Source organism: Mastacembelus armatus, chromosome 1 (genome assembly GCF_900324485.2).
Source record: "Mastacembelus armatus chromosome 1, fMasArm1.2, whole genome shotgun sequence".
Taxonomy (NCBI): domain Eukaryota; kingdom Metazoa; phylum Chordata; class Actinopteri; order Synbranchiformes; family Mastacembelidae; genus Mastacembelus; species Mastacembelus armatus.
The window spans coordinates 13,328,585-13,349,256 of record NC_046633.1 but is presented as its reverse complement, the minus strand read 5'-3'; the positions used below and the strand labels follow the sequence as shown (position 1 = coordinate 13,349,256).

The window sequence follows — 20,672 nt, the reverse complement described above, 5'->3', positions numbered from 1 at the left end:
ACCCAGGCTCAGGGACACCGCCTGGATGTGACTTTTTCTTTCGTTTCATGACTGACTCGGCAGAGATAGATATTTTTATGCTAAAGCCGTGGCATTAGCCACACAACAGACATATTCAATACTAAACGGCATATTATACAGAATGTATATTATTGTATTTACAAATCACTTTCAACAGGTGGCTCCGTGGCGCAATGGATAGCGCATTGGACTTCTAGTGAAGCACTTCAGAAGTGATTCAAAGGTTGTGGGTTCGAGTCCCACCGGAGTCGCATTTTTGTGTGAAGTCCAAGCACGCCAATGGCTATTTGAACACAAATACCAAATCTCTATTACCTTAACACTAAACTGCAGCAAATCACTACTGTGTTCCTGCAATATTGTTTACTTACCCAGCTAACCTATCCTTTACTTCCTGTCTGGAGTTTGGGGGTTTAAAAGAAAAAAAATAAAAACCATAACTCAATAAAAAACCTGAGTGAAAAAATAACTTTGAATGTTTTCTTCTTTTGGTTTTATTGTCTGTCCACTGTTGTAAAAGTGGGTGGTTGAGATGAGGCCCCCTTGTGACCAAAGTGCACAGGCACTGCTGAGCACATAGAGTGGAGAAGAGACGGGTTAAAGCAAACATCACATTATTTCTAACATGTATTAAAGTTTTTGTGTTGCTTTTTAAAAAATTATCAGTTTAATGGTTTGATTTAATGATATCCATTTGTACTTCATGTTATGCTTGTTCCATTTCTTGTTAGTCCCTTAAATTACGTATACTTGAATTCCTTATATATTTGGCATCTTTGCATTTGTTTTGTCTACAGACTAGTGAATAGAACAGTCATGCTACAACATCAAACAGCCAAATAGATTATAGGAGAAAATGGAGGCGGTCAGAGAGACTGTACAGACAAACAGACAAGACTAGATTTACTTTAATGGAATTTTTTTTTTCAGATGTAACACTGGCTGAAGACATGATGATCATTTGGTCTCAATTATTTCTGCTCTTAAGAGTTAAGGTGCTTGTATTTATTCGCGAAGCATTTAGAAGTTAGTGTAGCAGGTCTAATCTGATGCAGCTTTGTACACTTAAAGTGTGAAAGCAGCGCTAATTAGTATTTTGATTAACAAACAATGACATCGCCATTTGTAATGTAGAAGGGGGATGTTTACAGTGACAAATTCTGCAATTATACTCAGCAGGGGCAGTCGTGGCCTAATGGATAGGGAGTCGCGCCAAATAGTCTTTCACAGGGTGGGAAGAAGGGGGAAAGAAGGGGAAGAAGGGGGAAGAGGAAAAAATTAGGAAACAATGAGGAAAAAATGGAAATCTTGAAGGAAACGAAATTCATTCAGAGTTTTTATTACTCTTACAGAGCGTCTGACCAAGTTGACGCTGTCAGATGCAATTTGTGACGGTGTCTTTATAACAGCCTGGGCCGTCACAGTTGAATCAGAGGAACCACTGAGGGGCACCATGAGACCCTCCAAAACCTGTAACGTTGCACGTTGTCATTTCTTAAAAGATGTGAAAAATACAAACCTTTACATAACTCTACAAACATAACCAATACTTACTGATGCCAAGGTCAAAGTGGGCCTGAGCAGTGTCTGCCCCGGTGTGGCTGTCTGTGCAGAAGAGGGTCCTGCTGACGTTCCTGGTTGTGGTGTGTGTGATGGAAGGGGGGCAGAGCTGGAAGACTTCAGGTGCACAGAAAAGAATCAGTCATACAAAACACAACAGGAAAGCATGATCGTTTTGTGACATACAATAAGATTCCTTCTTTATATGGAAACCACAGCTGCATGTCTGCGCTCCTCCAAACAGAGACATCTGCATCAGCTGCATCAGACATTTCTCAGTCTGTAATATAGTTGACCAGCAAATCCAAAGAATGTGTCCCCTTTTAAGATGACTTATCTTTACACTTCATATCACTCTGTCCAGCTTTACCTTCTGATACAGATCATGACACTCATTTTGCTGTGGTGCTGGTCTGTTTCCAGGCTGAATAAATAAATAACATAACATCTGGTACAAAAGCTTGACTTCCAACTGCCTAGTTTGATTATGGATGCATGTTTTTGACAACGTAGTGTCTGTGATATTTCTGGTAACACACAAATGCACCAGTGGACTTTGGAAAATCAGCATGTTGTGGCAAATGTCATCTCAGTGTGGAACATGAAGCTGTACAGCTGTTTAACACAACTAGATTCAGCTCAGTCACATTTAGAGTATTAGAGGTAAGTAAACACACTGTAGTTAAGGTTAGACCTTGTGTGACAACAGCTGCACTAGACAATACAACACAAATCTCTTTCCCAATGTGACTTGAAACAACATGAGAATATAATTTAACAGCATAACTTAGCAGCGTTATGACGTTACAGTAAATAGACTGAGGCTGCAGTTAAAATAACATCATGGCTCTGCTTTGTTTTTGACCATCAGATCAGAGAAACTTCAGATCTATGTTAGCTGAAAGCTGGACAGTACAGTCATCAGCGTTTATCATAACTCTGAGAGGTTTGTGTCATCATGATGTACGTACTTGCTAGTGCTGAACTTAAATAAGGTGATAAATACAGCGGCTGCAATCACATCAACATTTTCACTGTGTAAGATGAGATAAACACGTAACTCCGCCGCTTCTTGACCATTAACATTATAGTGGCATTAAGAATCATGAGTGTTAGAAAATTAGCGTATAAACTATGGACAGAAATTAAAGTTTAGTCTCTGTTACTTCATATCTTACATTGTTTTCTTGACTGGATGAGTAGAGTGGCGCTGACAGCGGGACTTTCAAAAGTCGAAGCACCGCCGACAGGATTGGCCGACAATTCTGGACGACGAGGGAAACGACTGGCCGACAATTCTGGAGAAGCTGGACAGGGACGACGGCGATTGGCCGCGGATGTCGGGACTTGTAACCTGAAAATTGCAGGTTCGAGTCTCAGGTCTGGCAGGAAATTGTCAGTGGCATGGAGCGAACAGCGAGCACCCTGTCCACCTTCGATACCACGACTGAGGTGAGACCTCAATTGGACCCCCAACTCCAAACACTGTGTGTGGGATTGGGATTGGGTTAAAATGCAGAGCACAAATTCTGAGTAGGGGTCACCAGTTAAGTCACTTTCACTTTTTAACCTGTCCCCCTTCACACTGTTTTGATTTTTTGTTCACAAACTCAGCTCAAATGAGCCTTTTATCTGATGAAGATGCCCTTAGCATGAATTATTGTTATGGCACCTGTTTGTTCTTGTTTTGCATGTCTGTCTAGAAAACCTGAGCTTGAGCTTCACTAGATTCTATTTGCTCCCTCTCAGCCACAAAGACTGGCCCTGGACAGTTGTATCTTACTCTATAAAAGCTGCTGTGCCTTTTGTTTCTCTGTCGCTCAGCTGCTTTATTACTCTGTCATGGCAGCATCCTCTTTGCAAAGACAAAATATTCAAAAGATATTTAATTCTCAGTCCATTTCAGATTCACCATAAAATATTGAAGATTCTAAAAATTATTTTGTTGTGTTCAGGGCTGATTCAAAAGTCATGGTGGAATAATGCTGATGACTGTGGAGTGTTAGTTTTTAGAAAATTATTTAAATTCTCCAGAACAGATTAAATCAGTACATTTTATGCAATTACATGTCTCTTATCCTTCTTTTTCTCTTCACACTTGTACTTCTTACTCCCTTCATTTTCCATGCATCAGAAATGTAAAGTCTAAATGTCACTGTAGATGGTATATGCTATTGATCAAATATTAATTCCTAACTGTTATTCCCTTGTCTTCTCAAAGGACCAGCAGCAGTCACATTTGGGAGAGTACAGCAGGGATGTGGAGACACCCTGGCTGGTGCCGGTCCAGGCTTGGGGTCATGTGGGGTCCAGTCAAGCACCTTTAACCAGATGATGTATGGGACAGAGCAGGTCATGGTGGTGGTACAGCAGGTAATGGATGCATACTTCAAAAGATGATCTTACGTGGGTACTTCAGTTACTTTGTGACTAAGAATATGCAACAAATAGAGAAAAACAAGGGAGCAATGACATTTGAGACAATGACATTAAGTCAGTAGCAACTTACTGAAGGGCTGTTTTCCTGCTGTGTGACCTTTTTAAAAAATTTACACTACTGTGTTTATTATTTTATCTGAAATAAAACAATATTGCCTTAATGGGGTGTCATATTGTGTTTATTCTGTGTCCAAAATAAAACAACATGGCACAGTGAGGCATTTTGGGTATATCTATCTTCAAGGACAAACGAGACAAAGTGATTGCATTGGATTTGGTAAAACAGAGGCCAGTGTGGGTCGGGTGAAGTTTTCTCTCATTGATGATTTTGGCTGTGGCTCAGAACGTAGCACAGGATGTCCATGAACTGAGGGGTTGTTGGTTCAGTCTCCAGCTTTAGTCCACATTTTGACATGTATTTGGGCAAAACACAACACCAAGTTGCTCCGGATGGCTGTTCCATCAGTGTGTGGGTGAATGGGTCAACAGTGTGAAAGTGTTTTGAGTGCCCTCATAGTAATGCGCTATATAAGACCATTTGCCAAGTCCATTTTTGTGGTGATTATATGTGACCCAAAAACAAAGGCAGATATTAACTTACCAGTTTTTTTACTGTGGGCACTAGGTGATGTTAAGGGATGTCGGGTATCCTTTTGTTAATGCCATTAACAGGGGAAATAGTAAATAGGGAGCAGGGTGAACACTGAACTGGCAACACTAGAGCTCCTCGTTAAATAAACTGCATATATCTGACACTGTATGTGTCTGAACTGGCCTGCTCAGATTTAACATCCAAGGGTGATTACATTCCACATGGTAGATTAAGGTAGATTTTGTGAGGAGCTTGCATGGAGGACAGATATCCATTGGTCAAAGGTTCATGTCAGTAACACAAGGTCAGTTTCTCAGATATACAGGCTAATTTTCCACTTCCAGACATCCAAAGCGGATCTGTGATTGAGCTTCGCTCTTTGGGGAAGAACAAAATCTCCTCTTTAAACGGAAAACACCAAACAGTCCACGCAGATCCACAGAGAAGTACCCGTCAGTTCACGATTTGCTAAGCAATCACCAAAAATCTGCACACCTAAACTTCATCTGTTCAACACAACAAAAGAAAGCAAAAAAAGTTCAGGATAGCCAGAATGACGGTGAGGCGCTATGTACAGACCCTGAGGTGTGCCAGTTCTTTTGTTTTCTTCAGAAAAAAGAAGAAAGGTTTGTTGGAGAACCAGGTGTTTGATAGTGAGTGAGGTCAGTCCCACACTCAGACTTAAGTGCATTGGTGCCACTGCAATGTCTTTCCACTTTCAAAGTAAGTGTCTTTTAATGGAATTTATTTAAAATGTTGAAGTTCATTGTATGATGATTATCCGACAGCCCCACCTGAAGTGTCTGTATTTCAAAGAGCTTTTATTCTTGCAGCATGGCGATGGAGGATGAGGAGGTTGTTGTTCGTTGCAGGGTTATCTGGGAGATAAGGGTGCGGTGGAGGGGAAGGAAGCAGAGTTCCTCGGTGAGTTGAAGGGGGAGGTGGGTGAGACCCTGCGAGGACTTGCCAACAGGTCACCGTTGTGCAGCTTCCACAGCAACTCCTCGTTCTCCATGGACAGACGCTTGTTGACCTTGGACTCTTTCTGCAGCGTCTGCTGGAGTATGGCCTGTTCATTGGACAGCTGCCTGCAGGGGGAGACAGAGAGCTAAAACAGGGAGGGAAATGCTCTGACAGAGGTCATTAAGAGCAGTGTCATCCATGTAAAACTAAATACTAAGTTTTCCAAAAGCAAAGTGGTCTGAATACTATACTGAATCCTGATTTACAGATATGAGGCAGTTATTTCACACATATGAGAAATAGACACACACACACAATTCAGCAGTACATACTTGGAAAGAGCAGCATGTTTGTCCATCCTGGCCTTGTAATCCTCATTCTCCTGCTGGACCTTCTTCAGACACTCCTCCAGTTTCACATTAGTCTCCACCTGCGACACAAACATGGCATTCACTATTGGTTTGATGTAAGCACCGTTAAGCATAAACTATTTTCATCTGAACATGATCAAAACGTCTGCACTGCATGTGTTGTGCTCATATTGCATATTCCTCAACAAAAAGCTGAGAAGTAATACATATGAAAAAAAAAAAAAACAAAAACATTTGAAAACATTTGACATTTGAAAACACACCAGCTGTTCTCCAAGGTGATAAAATGTGAAAGAGAGTGGTGCTAACCAGTTTGTCCATCTCCATTAGCTTCTTCTCCTTCTGGTGCAGCTGGGTGTTCTTGATCTCCAGTACCACTTTCAGACTTTCCAGCTCCTGCTCCAGATACACTGTGTGCGAGTCCTTCTGCACAGACAAACCAGTGAGTGTCCATGTTAGCACAGGCTACATGAGCAGCGGAAAAGCGTCCGACTTTTGTAGAGCAACACTGGATCTATTGCAGTCAGTCATTGTTCATCTATTAACTTTATCTGCATTCTCATCACCTCTTTTATCATCTTCATGTATTACACGTCTTACCAGATTCTTGTCAGTGAGTAGGCACTTCCTCCTTTCCTCCTCTGCTTGCAGCGTGTCATTCAGAGCCTCCTTCTCTGCTGAGAGCTTAAATATTTTTTCCTGGCAGGACAGAGGAGGAGACAGGTCTATCAGCATGAGAAAAACCTGGAGATTACGGACCCTCATACTGACAGATGTACTTAATGAGCAACACAATGGATTTTCGGAATAAATCATGAACACATATTTGTACATAATGTGTTTAATGTGGGATGTCTGCCATGTTATACTTGAGACTGATTCTCCTGCAGAAATCTGTGTCTTCTGTGGGGATTTTCACCCACCAATGTTAAATTGCAGGGAGCTTGGCAGTCAGCACACAGATTCTTACCAAATTATCATTTTTTTATGATAAATCATTAACAGGCTTTCAAAAGAATTTGAGGAACTTTTTGGACCTTTCGTTGAAACCAAAGTGCACAGATATTTCTATGCATAGCAGGGAAACTGGAAAAGTCACTGTATTTTGGGTTTTGCTGCTGTTGAGTGAGCAAAAACAATAAACCTCTAACCAGCCTGCACTCTATGTCACCACCATGAAGATCACACCATTTCAAAAGTGGGTACACATTTTACACACACTGTGAATGTTTATTGTACTATACGGTATTCTACATAATTTTTCAACTATCTCCAGCAGCATTAACTAAAAAAGTGTCAAAATACATCTTAGAGATGTTTTTCATGGAAATATGAATAGAAAAATGACTTTTACTGAGAGAGAAGCTTCAGTCTCCTTCAGTGTTTTCTCCAGGTTCTCCAGGTCTGTCTGCTGGATCATCTTCAGCTCTGAAATACACAATTACACATACACATTTACACAAACATACCTTAGCATCAAGTGTTCACATTCAGTCACATAAATGAATCTAGAAAATATTCTGTCAATATACAAAAGCAGATGATGCTCAAACTGTTAAAATATAAAACGTAGCATGGAAACTCCTCAGTTCTATGAATGACTTCCCATACCTTGTATGGAGGTCTCATACTGCTGTTTAAGGGACTCCAACTTTTGGTTGTGACTCACTTCCTGGTTCTTCCTCTCTGCATCCTGTCGGCTTTGCAGCTTCTCCACCTAAACAACATGGATGAATCAATACAAAGAGCAAATGGTCTTCCAGGAGCAAAATAACACCAAGAAAGCACTGAAGGGGTTGCTGCAGCAAACATTAAGACACAGATGGATGGAAAGTGTGGAAAGTTTCTTTAAAGGCATCCATGTAACTGCTGCCGAAAAAGTTACATGAGCCTCACATTCATGTTGATTCAGCACTATGTTTAACTGCATTCAAACTCCATGTAACCATGGTAACAGTCATAAATCTCTGGCAGAGATATTTTTATGACTATATAGCTATATGGCTACTATGGTCTGTGCTGAAACCAGTTTGACAGTGTGTATGTGTGTGTTAGAGGTTCAGAGATCACCAGGCAGTGGGCCAGAGCTGTGTGAGTGACACTGAGCTCTTGCGGCCAGTTGCAGCTCTACTTCAGCCATGTGAGCTGTACTGCAGCAGATCAATGTATCAGTTCCTTGTATTACATGTCATGTTGCATTGTGTGAACTATTTTGTGTATTTTTGCCACCTGTCATGTTCAACACTGCTATTATTCTATAATTAAACTTGGTGTTACGGCTGAAGAATGTCTTATGTGACCAATAGGCAACTACTCCGTAGTGTAAACAGGAGTGATAGTAGTGTGTGTGTGTGTGTGTGTGTGTGTGTGTGTGTGTGTGTGTGTGTGTGTGTGTGTGTGTGTGTGTGCGCGCGCATGCGCTGACCTGCTGTTCCATCAACATGCGCCATTTGTCAGCCTCCTCCTGGTACTTCTGGTGGACTTTGTCCCACTCGCTTTGGTAAAAACTCCTCAATCTAGCCCCCATATAGAAACGAAAAGAACAGTTTAATGGGTGCATACTTTGAGCTGCACTAACAACAGTGTGAGGAGTGTCCATGCGTCCAGTTCATGATCATCAGCAGAGGTTATAGCCACACCTTTCCTCCAGCTGCACCAGCTCCTCCTTGTGCTGCTCTTCCAGCCTTTTCAAAGCCTCCTCCAAGCTGATGCGCACCTCCTCCTTCTCCTTCTGTAGGCGCTCACAGCACTGCGATGATGCAGCTGGAAGTAGGAGGAAATGTCACTTTGCACGTCTCTACTAAAAACATGTTAAACATCTGGCTCAGAATCACTGTGGCAAAATGTCATTTAATCAGTTAAGACCATAATTAGTCCTATACTGAAAAGTTCAGTGAAATGTCTTTTTAGAGACTTTAGTGTCTTTTTATTCTTTTATACGTCGTTCTTCCTGGCCAGGTAATATTAGGCCAGGAACAGGAGTGTTGTGCTGAAAAGTTTTTCAGATGTTTTTAGATGTGATGGTTTTTCTCCAGAGAAGCTGGAGCTGTGACTGAAGAATACACACTTAACTGTTTTCTTTGGCCGCTATTATGATTATTCAGTTACCATTTTGTCAAAAATGCAAGTTTTATGAATATATACTGTTGTACTACCACAGGCACATATTTATTCAGCTTTATTATGATTTGATTCTGACAAAATCAGCTGAAAAAAAAAGCTGGAAAAAAAACAACAACAAAAAAACAACAACAACAAAAAAAACAACAACAACAAAAAAAACCAACAACAACAAAAAAAAACAGGCCAGCATCACATTTAACAGGCTAAGTGCTCCTGCGGGCAGAAAGCCACTTTTCTGAACACCACCCCTGGCAACAGTAGCTGGCCAGTAAGAACAAATTACAATAACAGTCACTCAAAAGTAGGAGCCCAATGAGGACACAGTCCTCACTGTAAGCCTGCCCCCACGAGATTTTTGTTCCAGAACTCAAACTGAAAAAAACAAATCTCAAAAATGGAATATGGAAACTGTCCATGCCTCCATCTTCTTCTGCTTATCCAGGGCCGGGTCACGGGGGCAGTAGCCTAAGCAGGGACACCCAGACTTCCTTTTCCCTGGACACTTCTTCCACCTTTTCCGGGGGGACACCAAGGCATTCCCAGGCCAGTCGGGAGACATAGTCCCTCCAGAGGGTCCTGGGTCTTCCCCGGGGTCTCCTCCCGGTGGGACATGCCCGGAACACCTCCCCAGGGAGGCGCCCAGGAGGCATCCGAAACAGATGCCCGAGCCACCTCAGCTGACTCCTCTCGATGTGGAGGAGCAGTGGCTCTACTCCGAGCTCCTCCTGGGTGACCGAGGTCCTCACCCTATCTCTAAGGGGAGCACCGGGCCACCCTGCGAAGGAAGCTTATTTCAGCTGCTTGTATCTGGGATCTTGTCCTTTCGGTCATGACCCAAAGTTCATGACCATAGGTGAGAGTAGGAACATAGATTGACCGGTAAATCGAGATCTTCGCCTTTCGACTCAGCTCCTTCTTCACCGCAACAGACCAGTACACCGACCGCATTACTGCTGCCGATGCCCCGATCCGTCTGTCAATCTCACGTTCCATCCTTCCCTCACTCGTGAACAAGACCCCAAGATACTCAAACTCCTCCACCTGAGGCAGGATCTCTCCCCTGGCCTGGAGATGGCAAGCCACCTTTTTCTGGTTGAGTACCATGGCCTCGGACTTGGAGGTGCTGATTCTCATCCCAGCCGCTTCACACTCAGTTGCAAACCGCTCCAATGCACGCTGGAGGTCCTGGCTCAATGGAGCCTGTCTAACACAGGACAACATCATCCGCAAAAAGCAGAGATGAGATCCTGTGGTCCCTGAACTGGACTCCCTCCGTCCCCTGGCTGCGCCTAGAAATTCTGTCCTTAAAAATAATGAACAGAACCGGTGACAAAGGGCAACTGAAATATGGAAACTGAAAAATGGAAAATTGAAACTGAAAAAATAATCAATGTCCTCATTTCTGTTCAGTTCTTACTGTCTCAAGTCTCAATCCATAAGATGGGACATGCTTCAAACAGTCTCCACAGGTAATCAGTAACAGATTTTCTGTGTGTTCATCAGCATTCCCTGACAACCACATTCCAGTTTAATTACTCTTTCAGTAGAAACACTATCCAACCCTGAAACATCTGTAAGTCAGCTCAGAAATATGCAGCACAACCCATTCCTGTCATGACTAATTTAAGCTTTCACAAGCACATGCATGCCCTGTCTGTATGCATTACTGCACGTCATTGTGATTTAAATATTGAAACAGGAAATATTTGGGAAGATGTCCAGACAAAGAATAAAGCATCTGGAGATTGTGATTTACTTGGCTCTCACACACTATAAAACAGTGTCTATCACTGTGAAGTCTTAGCATGGAGCAGCAGAACCGATCATCCAGCAGGGACATAGAGATGCTATCACTTGAAGGATAAATTTGACAACAAACTGCCCTGCAGACTGACTCAGCTGTAATAATAATATTCTAACTTATAAATCCCAGTAGTAACAAGTGGTTGCCGTTGGAACAGTTCCTGTTTTCCTTTGAATGGAACACTGTACTGCATAAGTGTACACATCTGTCACCATCAGGATGGGGACACAAAAGCCAACAACAGCTGAGAGCAACTTACAACAAGTACGTGTGGGTATGAGTGTGTGCACATCATTGTATGGTTTTTGGCTGATGTTTGGTGTGTGGTCATGTACAAAAAGGATGTAATGTCACAAGTGAAGCATGTGTGTTAATGCAGGAATGATCGGTGGAACAAGTAACTGATGTAATGAATGAAATGTACCTGATTTAATAAGTCACCCAGTTCAGCTGTTTTCGCAACAGTTATGACAGTAACTCCACACTGCAAATCTTAAAAAGAAAACTATCAAACCACCAAATGTTACCCACAGAGACAACAACTGGCAGCTCCCATTTTGTTTGACTTGGAGAGTATAGACAGCTCTGTGTGTCTGGTGACAGGAGGCGGCTATATATTGCTGACATTCCTCAGCTCTGTGTGTAAAGAGTTGAGCCAAAGGTGAAACATGCAGTAAAACAAAAAGATTATAGCCAGTAGTGCTGAAAGTTATGGACAGAGGGAAAGTGGATAGATGGGAGTGTTTTAAATGGAAGTGAGGGGTTTTCTTGGAGAGACACACACTTCTGTTGTGCGTTTCTGTCTGTATGTGCAGAACCCGGATATATGTAGTGTGTGCAGGCAGTTTGAAAGTGTATATATGAAAGCCAAATTTAATATTCCATTTAAAGTAAGTACAGGTATCTGGTCTCAAACACTTTAATGTCCAAAATTCTAGGCATGGTTGTTTATACTTATACTGATATATATGTGAGTGCGTGTGTATGGTGTGTGTGTGTGAATTTCCATGTGTATATTTTTATGTTGTTATGCATATAAAGTGCATGTTAACTATCTACATTTGACTGTGTAGGCATATTCAGTGCATGCCCATTTGTGTTACTATGGTGCAATAACATGGCTGATAGATGTGTGAGTTTGTGTGTGTGTGTGTGATCCTTTATATGCTGTTATATCAGCCAAAGATGGCAGAGATGCTGTTGAAATGATACACAGCCCCAGCTACCCAAGTGCATACATACATAAATCATGGCAGCGTTAAGGACACTAGTGAATGCCATTTCAAATGGATATAGATATATATATATATATATATATATATATAGTTTTTTTTGTAGCAGGTCCTTCAAAACAGCTTGCATCTCAGGAACACATATGGGAAGATGTGTCATGCTGAATTTTCAACCATTAAGGCTGAACACATGTACACTGTCTAGATGACAGTTACGTGGTGCTCTGCCAATGCTGCATGTGGTGTAATGCATCTGAAACACGCACATGAACTAAACATGGACACTGTTTCCTTATCATTATCTAAAAATTCCCAGAGATGCCAAATAAGGTTCTACATTATTTGGATGGATCATCTCTTATTATTCTTGTCATACTCATCTGCTGGAATAACGCTGAGTATTATATATTAAATGCTTTGAGTTGAGCTGGTTCTAAAGGACAGTGATTGTGTGGAGCCAAGAAAATGCCACTGTAGAAACTAATACTACTCAACATGTGGCGCTTACAGGTGCTTAGTCTAATAATAACAAAACATTTAAAACCTTCAACAATAAACTATTTTAATCTATCAAATAGTGTCCAACAGGCTGTCAGTTCATTTGACAGATTAGCTTAGTTCTATCAGTTTCATTAACATGTCAAGACAAAACTCATACACTCAAAACACGAAGGCACTGCGCAGATGACAGACCTGTTGACAGCCTGATTGGAGGCTGCTCTTGCCCTGAGCCTTTCCTAAGAATGAGCAGCAGCTGCACCAGTGTTACAGCACAAATAGCACTAAGCCTTGAATGCCCCGTCCTTGGTAAGTTCTGTGTGTGTTACATGCAAATGGACAAGAGAGAGAAAGAGACAGCGAGAGTGTGCAGGGGCCTGGAACATGCACTTGGTACCACAAGGGTATGTGGATGTGTAGAAGATGAGATGTTTCTTACCCAGCTCATCACGGAGTGTTGCAAGCTCCAGGGACAACTCCTTCTTTTGCTTCAGGGTCTCCTCACGCTACACAGAAGAAAAGCCTCTATTTAAATTTGAGCATTTAGCAGAAAGTGAAAAATGCAAACAATCATTCACTGTGTTTTTACTTCCTTCATCCCGCAACCATTTTAACATTTCTGTTATGATCTGTAGTTTTGGTTTCCTGTATGGACTTTTATTTTGGTTTCCGAGTTTGTCACCTGTTTAGCACCAAGTACCTTTATGTTTAGTTATCTCAATTGTATTCACCTGTGTTCAATTAGTTTTGTGTTCTCATGCATATATACCTCCTTGGAGTATTGCTTATGTTTGTTCATGTCTGTGAGGGACGGAGTTTGTTTGTACGCCAAGTGGCGGAGATTGACTTTGTGCATTCCCTGCCGGGTTGCAGGGTTTCGGACTTTGTAATTTTGTACGCCAAGTGGCCGAGCTGCCTTGACAACTTTGTTTGTGTGCCCAAGCCTGATGGATCCAGGGGAAAATGAATATCTATGTGTCCTGCATTTGGGTCCTCGCCTCCATCCTTCAGCACACCACCACAACGTAACACATTTCCTTCCCAGGTTAGCTCTCAGTTAGTGACAACTGTGGGCTCATTCCTTTTCATTATATATGGTATAATAATGATAATAACACAACAAAAAGGCAAACACACCATGTCACACACTATATAGAAATTGTGGATTATTTCAAATACAGCCTGATGGACATTTGCCTCAGAGAGTTGTCATCAGAGGGAAGTGACTGTATGACTATAATCAATGGCTTCACAGATAAAGGGAGCTTTTGTAATGAACTTAAAAATAAACAAAGACTACACTGGACACTTGAAAAACCTAATGACATCCTGCAAAAACCTGAAATATCACATCCCTGCCCCTCAGGAATAGCAGCACTGTTAGGTTAAGAAAATGTTAGTGTTATCTTCTTAAAGGCATATGATTCATTCCCCGCCCCAACCCCCGCTTCCCCCGCCTGCCCTCCAGCCCGACACACACACACAGTAGTACAAGTCAGACCAACACACGTGTAAACAAGTGGACTACCATACACTTGATAAGTATATCTGAGCTAAGCTCCAAAACAGAACATTTTGATCCTTTAGCTCCATCTGAATCTGACTTACAGCAGCTTAACACCAGAAAAAGTGGAACGTACAATGGAAACTAAGTTGCTTGTGCTCCAACAACGTACTGAGTCATAAAGTCCATCTGTTCTCAGAGGGGTCAGTTAAGTAGAAGCGCAGACACAGATGACACAACAAAGAGAGGGAAAAGAGATCAAGAAGGCACAACGATTGTAAAACAAACTAAAGGTTTCCAGTACTGAATTTTTTAGAGACAATAGGAGTGGCAAAACAAGAGATAAGTCTGAAAACATGCCATAAAAAAAGCTTGATAAGCAGGATTAAGCCTTGCTGTAACACTTCAGAACTTATCCATGACTTTTTACTTTGGACTGAAAACCACATTCAGCTAACACAATGAACGTATCAGGGAAGGTGGGAAATCCACTGGGCTAGGTTCCCGCAAAAGTGACCTGACCATGCAGAGAGCACAGCTGTGGCTGAAACACTAGCAGCAGTAAGGAGAAACAGCAGTAACGCACACACAGGAAACACACACACCTTGCGTTTCTTCTTGCAGCGACGAGGGAGGACCTTCTTACGCTTTGCATGGGCTTTGCTTGCTGTGGAGCCCATGTCTCGGTGTAAGGCACACTCATACACACATACACAACACACCATACACACTTCCAAAATGTGCTCCTCTCTCCTGTCTCAGCTCCTCTCTCTCTCTCACCCCAGTGTAGGACACAAACACACCAACTCTCTCTCTCTCTCTGTCCTCTTCCTGAATAGGACTGTCCTGCTCTCTTTGTCTGTGTGTTACTGACTGCTCGCTCTGCCACTCCCGCTCTCTACCTGTTCACCACAGAGCTCCCTGTCCTCCCTCCTCCCTCCATCAGTTTCCCCTCCTCCTGCCTGGATACTGTGTGATGGAGGAATGTGAGTTATTTTTGCACCCCCCCCCTTCATATCTGCATTTGTATCTGCCTCTCTCCTATTCACTTTACAGTCATTCACAGTCATTTACACACAAAACTGGTGTATCTGCATTTAATTGGGCCTCTGTTGTCTTTACTCTGATCTTTCTCCAAAATTGTACTTTTCCGCCAAATAGAAGAGCAAAAGCTGGGAAATACTAAAGTTGTAAATTCAGGGGAATGTTTTGTTCCTTCTGATTTCTTGCTCTCAAAGTGCACCACAAAACCCTGACGACTGTCATTTTTCACTATTTGACTATGTAGTTTGGTTTCAAAGCAATACCTACTAAATTTAACAGAAAGAATTGGATATCAGAAAGCAAAACACAAAAACTGGCATCTATAAGAACTCTACATCACTTGTAGACATTTTAATTACACTCTCATTGGCATTTATGTTTGCCAGTATACAAAACACAAAATAGACAAAGAGCTAATAAAAAATACAGTTGTAGGTTTCAAAATAGGCCAACTTGGATAACTAAAGCTTGGCTAACTAAATCCTGTTGACTAAACCAACCACATGCCCCTCACCTGACCTCAGGGGAAGGTAGCGCCACATGAAGTGTTTCTATTCACCAGTCACCTTTCAAGTGTGTAGGACAGATTAGATAGGTCTGGTAGTCATGCTTTAGATAAAACACACACACATTATCTAAGATGCACAAGTTAAAGAGCTCCAGAACTTAAACTGCAGCTGCTGCATTCCTCCACCCCTCCCTCTCTTCTATCATCACTCCCCTTTCTCCTCCACTTTCCCCCAGGCTGGTTGTCTAATCAATATCCCAGCCAGGCAGGCTCCTGTCCTCAAAACCACAACCACTCTCTCTCAGCTGATCGTAACATATTACAGTCCCACACTTTCACAATAAGCTGCTGGAAAATTAGCCTCTTATCCTAATACAAGAAACAATTCTATTCAGGCTCCAACTCAAGAACCTGATGCAAAGAGTTATGTAACAATCACATGCACACATGTGCAGGGATGTGTGCTGATAACAGGTTATTCTACAGATAATGAGCTACCTTCCCTCAGAGAAAAATAACAGCAGATAACAGCTGGTTTGTGTGCAGCACATACTCACTAAGGACAAATATGTGTGCGTTTGTGCACTGACACTTAACTTTAGGCTTTTATTTATTTATTTATTTTTTTTTTTCAGCCAAACATTAACAGTATCATTTTTATTTGGTTTTCAGTTGTGGGAACAAATAGAGTGAAGAAAGTGAAGGCAGCATTATTTTCCACTTTCAGTGGACCCTGCAACGGGCTAATATGTACAGATTAGTCTAACAATACAGGTCAAGTTATGAAACCTACAGAACTTCAGCAGATTAAGGAAAAGCTATTTAAAAACAAGCTTGTAAAATGAACTCTGGTACGAGTGTATGCTTGTAAAACACCCTGAGGTCTTGCTAACTAAAGGCATCAGTGCTATTCTACATATGCTCCATGGCCCACACGCCACAAAAAACATGACCAGCTTAGACAGACAGTCACACAGCAGAAAAACAGGAAGTAAAAGAGTTCTGATCAAGGGTTCTGCACACTGGAAGAGATGTGCTCAGCTGAATGATAGTCATTGCAGCTGAACCAAGTAGAGTTCCAGTAATGTCTGTTTGTGTGCTTTCATTGACTATGCAAACATAAAATCACTAGTCCCACTAATCAGGCAGCAAATATGTATTGAGGAGCCTATCCATATCCGGGACTCTGCAGTTCACACATCCTGGTACCCATGGGAACCAATCAGCAGCCTCCAATCAGTAATTAACCAGCCCACTACAGAGGTACCTGACTTCTATCATAATATTTGACTCCTACTAACAAAACTGTACACTAGCTTACAGAGATGACAACAGCTGTATTTAGTGGAGTTATTACAGTCACATTTCTGGGCTGCAGCTGTCATCACTCTGACACAAAGTCTCCCACAAATGTTTTTAATGCTGACAGTGTGATCACAACATAGCCACAGAAGGAAGATTAGGAGTATGCTGTATTCAAAAACATTCAACTACATTGAAACAAGTGTCTCAGCTAGAGCTCTGCCGAGCCTCATTTAAGTCTATCACACATGAGGAGCATGTCAAGGAAACGTCTCAAGACCAGTCTCACACACATGGGCATCGCTAGGCACCTAAAATCTCTACACAGTCCCCCCAAAAATTCTCCATAAACTGTACACTAGTGATGGGTGGATGGCAGTTACATCCTCGGGCGCTGCGGGTGATCCGCGAGTCAGGTGGGTCGTGGGTGGATGAGGTCAATCATTAATAATGCAAATATTAACATTTCTCTAAAATACGGATGACGATTGGGTGATATCTATATCAGAGAAAATTCTAGGTGCGGGTGGATAATTTATTTGAAGCAGCGGGTGCGGGTGACATTTTAGCTCATCCGCTCATCTCTACTGTAGCTACACACATTCGTGATCGCTTCAGTTCCCTTTAAATGTCATATGAAAACAAACGCGGTTCAAATGTTATACCCATCTATGCAATACAGTGGAATGCTGTCTATTTTTATTATATTTATTTTTTTAATATTATACCCTCATTGGGGACTGAGCCCCCCTTAAACGAAAATCCTAGAATCGCCCCTGCACCTACACGCACACACACACGCACGCACGCACACACACACACACACACACACACACACACACACACACACAGCTCAACATCATCAACACTTACTTCATAACTGACAACAGGAACATATGGTTAATCTAACTGCAATCACAGAATTATACACAATTCACACATACACAAGACTGAAATTGCAATTGCAAATTGCAGCAACTTCTCTCACACACACATTCAGAATTCCATCAGCAGATCAATGCCTCATAGAGGCATGTTTTTAAAGGCATCGTGCCGTTGTTGGCTGCTGGGTGTGCACTCGGACAAGCCTCTCCCTGCTGTCTCTATGCTTTCTGCTAAAAACAGCCATTACTCCACTCCTCTAGAAGCATATCAGCTAGCACCATAAATAGCACCACTGCCATATCACCAGTAAGTGCTGAGTGCTACTTTAATTATAGTTGGTGCTTTGCTTTAATGTGCCAAGGGCCAAGGATGGTGTGCAGATAGCTGATTCTTTCCCCCTAATTTACCCCCCTTAAAGGCGCACTAGCCCATGTTGTATTTACATGTACAAACACATCCCAATGCCTGTAGAGTAATGTGGTGCTACAGCAGGAGAAAAGGACCCATCCCCTTCAAGTGAAATACTGTAGAGTCACCCCTGTTATTTGTAGTGGGGACACTTGTTAACAAGAAGGTACAATACAGGGTGCAACCCAGGCATTCTCATTAACATCAATACAAGGTGCACTAATAGAAAGCTGATCTCAAAATTATGGCTAAACTTACTACTGTACAGCCATCCTGAACAGAAAGAGGTTCAAGTTTACCAAAGGCTTAAACAATTATGCTGACACCATGGAGGTCTGGCATCAACTAACTGCATAAATAATGGATACGCACACATATATAATAGCATAAAAACAGCAGTGGGTTCACTTTTGTCATAAGTACCTCATGATAATTTTATTTTCATAGGCTGGTTACTACATCACAGTAAACTTAAAAAGTATCCAAAGTTAAGCTAACAAGCCTAATTAACAAGTGCGGCAATTAGCCTTGTTAGTTTTTTTTTACCTTGATAGTGGCAAAAGTGTTAGTCTCCACTTGATATATGAGACCATACTGCCAGATTTTGTAGGGGACACTGAAATCTCAATTTCTTCTGAGCTTACTTTGAGGTTTTTGGAGCTGCTATAGAGCCAAGTTAAAATCCAAAGTGCAAATCTAAAGTGCCACCTAACACTATTTGCATTGCATAGACTGCCCTTCTGCGGTTTTCTTAGATCCGTCACCCCCTCAGGATTTAGAGCACATCATAGTACAGAAACAGCACTGTTAAAAAGTCACCAACGATCTTCTCTTAGCCTCAGATTATGGACTTGTTTCTATACTTGTCCTGCTAGTACTGCATTTGACACCACTGACCAAAGCATCCTACTACAGAGACTGGAGCATGTGATTGTTACCAAAGGAACAGCGTTAAAATGGTTCCAATCTTATTTATCAAACAGATTCCAATTTGTTCATGTTCACCTTCCACGTGCACAAAAGTTAGTTATGGAGTTCCACAAGGTTCTGTCCTAGGACTGATTCCGTTCATTTTATACAAGCTTCCTTTAGGCAATGATAGTAGGAAGTACTCTATTAATTACCACTGCTATGCAGATGACACTCAGCTTTATCTATCTATGAAACCTGATAAAACAAACCAGTTAGCCAGACTAGGGCGTGTCTAAAAGACATAAAGGCCTGGATGACCAGTAACTTTCTACTTTTAAACTCAGGGAAAACAGAAGTTATTGTATTTGACCCTAAAAACCTCAGGAACAGCTTTTCTAAAAATATAGCTACTTTAGATGGCATAGCCCTGGCCTCCAGCACTACCGTGAAAAACCTTGGAGCTAATTTTGACAAGCATATGTCCTTTGCATATGCTGCTATAGGACTGCTAGACTGCCCGAGGACCATCAGTGCACTGATCTCCCCTCCCCTACATTACCCTACCCTTGTTTTTTGTAAAGTGCCTTGAGATTATTGTATTGTGATTTGGCGCAATACAAATAAAACTAAATTGAACTGAATTTGGGCAACACAAAATCAGAAAGTGCATTTTTCTGTACAACCCAAATCAAACTAGGCAATCCAGACATTAATTTAGCTGACTGCAATCTGCTGTTCACATGCAGCTAATGTTGTTATTGTTTTACAGTATTTATTGAAAAACTACAGGCTGGCTACACTGGCACTGTAGTGAGTATGTAGACTGTGCAGCCTTTGCGGCAGTCAACACTCCTTAAAACGGCTATCATGGTAATCCTTTCCTAACTACAAAAATATTGTCAGTAAAAGCAGGAATTGATGCCTGACATTTTTGTCTCACAGCTATAGAGCATGGAACTTGAATCTTTCACACCACAGCAGCTGGAATGAAGTGGAAATATGGAAAGTACCTCAGTGAAGAGATGCTGGATGACTATAGCCAGAGCCTCCACTCTCTTGTTCCCCTGGACAAGCAACTTCCTCAGCTGAGTGATGGCCTGGTTCTTCTTTTCTGCCTGCTCTTTGCTCTGGTTCTGTCTAGCCGTGACTTTTCCGTCCACACCAGGTTTAGAGACATTTTGTGTACGGTATCCAGTTTTGGATCGTGAGCCAGTTTTTACTTGCAACCCATGACCAGAGGCTCCAGTGATGCCAGAGCCAGTGTTGGTGTTTTCAGTAATAGCCACTGGTAGAGCTGGTGTCGCAGGTGTGTTTGGATTCACCGCATCTGCTACCTAGCAATAAAAAAAAAAAAAAACATACCACCACATAACATCTTCAAAAAAGATATTTAAAAGAAGAAACATGAAAGGTCAGTAGGTTATATGAAGATTTATTTTTAACTTTAAATCATACTTTAGACTTTTTTAAGAAGTCTTTTGTTGCAATATTAAAAAAAATTATCCA

The 20,672-nt window shown here is 41.7% G+C and overlaps 1 protein-coding gene and 1 non-coding gene across 10 annotated transcripts in view; one reads left to right on the top strand and one right to left on the bottom strand.

Moving 5' to 3' along the window:
• Positions 1-180: 180 nt before the first annotated feature.
• Positions 181-272, top strand: trnar-ucu (transfer RNA arginine (anticodon UCU)). The gene is given in 2 exon segments: positions 181-217; positions 237-272. It is a non-coding gene; the product is annotated as a tRNA-Arg (tRNA).
• Positions 273-4,181: 3,909 nt separating this feature from the next.
• The window catches only part of LOC113128440 (microtubule-associated tumor suppressor 1 homolog), a 68,520-nt gene continuing 52,029 nt past the window's right edge, over positions 4,182-20,672 (bottom strand). For 6 of the 9 annotated variants that reach the window (XM_026303770.1, XM_026303777.1, XM_026303771.1 and 3 more), the window contains 10 exons: positions 20,177-20,500; positions 13,043-13,109; positions 8,586-8,709; positions 8,372-8,462; positions 7,558-7,663; positions 7,295-7,374; positions 6,547-6,645; positions 6,256-6,372; positions 5,908-6,005; positions 4,182-5,720 (listed from right to left, as the gene is read on the bottom strand). In XM_026303770.1, coding sequence (XP_026159555.1) covers positions 5,423-5,720; positions 5,908-6,005; positions 6,256-6,372; positions 6,547-6,645; positions 7,295-7,374; positions 7,558-7,663; positions 8,372-8,462; positions 8,586-8,709; positions 13,043-13,109; positions 20,177-20,500 — 1,404 coding nt within the window. In that variant the 3' untranslated portion in view covers positions 4,182-5,422. The remainder of the gene's footprint in view (positions 5,721-5,907; positions 6,006-6,255; positions 6,373-6,546; positions 6,646-7,294; positions 7,375-7,557; positions 7,664-8,371; positions 8,463-8,585; positions 8,710-13,042; positions 13,110-20,176; positions 20,501-20,672) is intronic. The other 3 variants (XM_026303778.1, XM_026303776.1, XM_026303779.1) reach the window with 3 other exon arrangements.